The sequence below is a fragment of the Sinocyclocheilus grahami genome, unplaced genomic scaffold (genome assembly GCF_001515645.1).
Source record: "Sinocyclocheilus grahami isolate Dianchi unplaced genomic scaffold, SAMN03320097.WGS_v1.1 scaffold14390.1, whole genome shotgun sequence".
NCBI lineage: Eukaryota > Metazoa > Chordata > Actinopteri > Cypriniformes > Cyprinidae > Sinocyclocheilus > Sinocyclocheilus grahami.
Window position 1 is genome coordinate 21732 of NW_015515324.1, and position 466 is coordinate 22197.

At 35.8% G+C, this 466-nt stretch overlaps 1 protein-coding gene across 1 annotated transcript in view; it reads left to right on the forward strand.

The window, feature by feature from the left end:
• Positions 1-271: 271 nt before the first annotated feature.
• LOC107579122 (ARF GTPase-activating protein GIT1-like) overlaps positions 272-466 on the forward strand; it is a gene marked incomplete at its 5' end in the record, with an annotated part of 2483 nt that continues 2288 nt past the window's right edge. The window contains one exon of the mRNA XM_016264986.1: positions 272-424. Within this exon, the coding sequence (XP_016120472.1) occupies positions 272-424 (153 nt within the window). The remainder of the gene's footprint in view (positions 425-466) is intronic.

The following is a 466-nucleotide window of genomic DNA, read 5'->3' on the forward strand; positions in this document are numbered from 1 at the left end:
TGCATGTAAAAGTTTCTACTTTCATTTTGATCTGTTTAATTCATACTTGCTGAATTAAAATATTTATTTCTTTCAAAAAAGAAAAACAAATCTTGCTGACTCCAGACTTTTGAATGGTACTGAAAAAACTACAATAAATTAATGAAATACATAATTGTGTATATCTTTTGGGACAGAAATCTCTTTCTTCAAATCTGTTCCCTTTACTGCTGTTTATTGTTAATTAAGAGTATATTGTGATTTGATTGGTGATATGTGTTGTGTCAAACAGAGCATGGACTCGTCGGACCTGTCAGATGGGCCCATCACACTACAGGAATATCTGGAGGTGAAGAAAGCATTGGTCTCCTCAGAGGCCAAAGTTCAGCAGCTCATGAAGGTCAACAACAACCTGAGTGAGGAGTTGCGGAGGCTTCAGAAGGAGGTACGCCAATCCACTGTATTAAAACAATGAACCTTTTTTTTT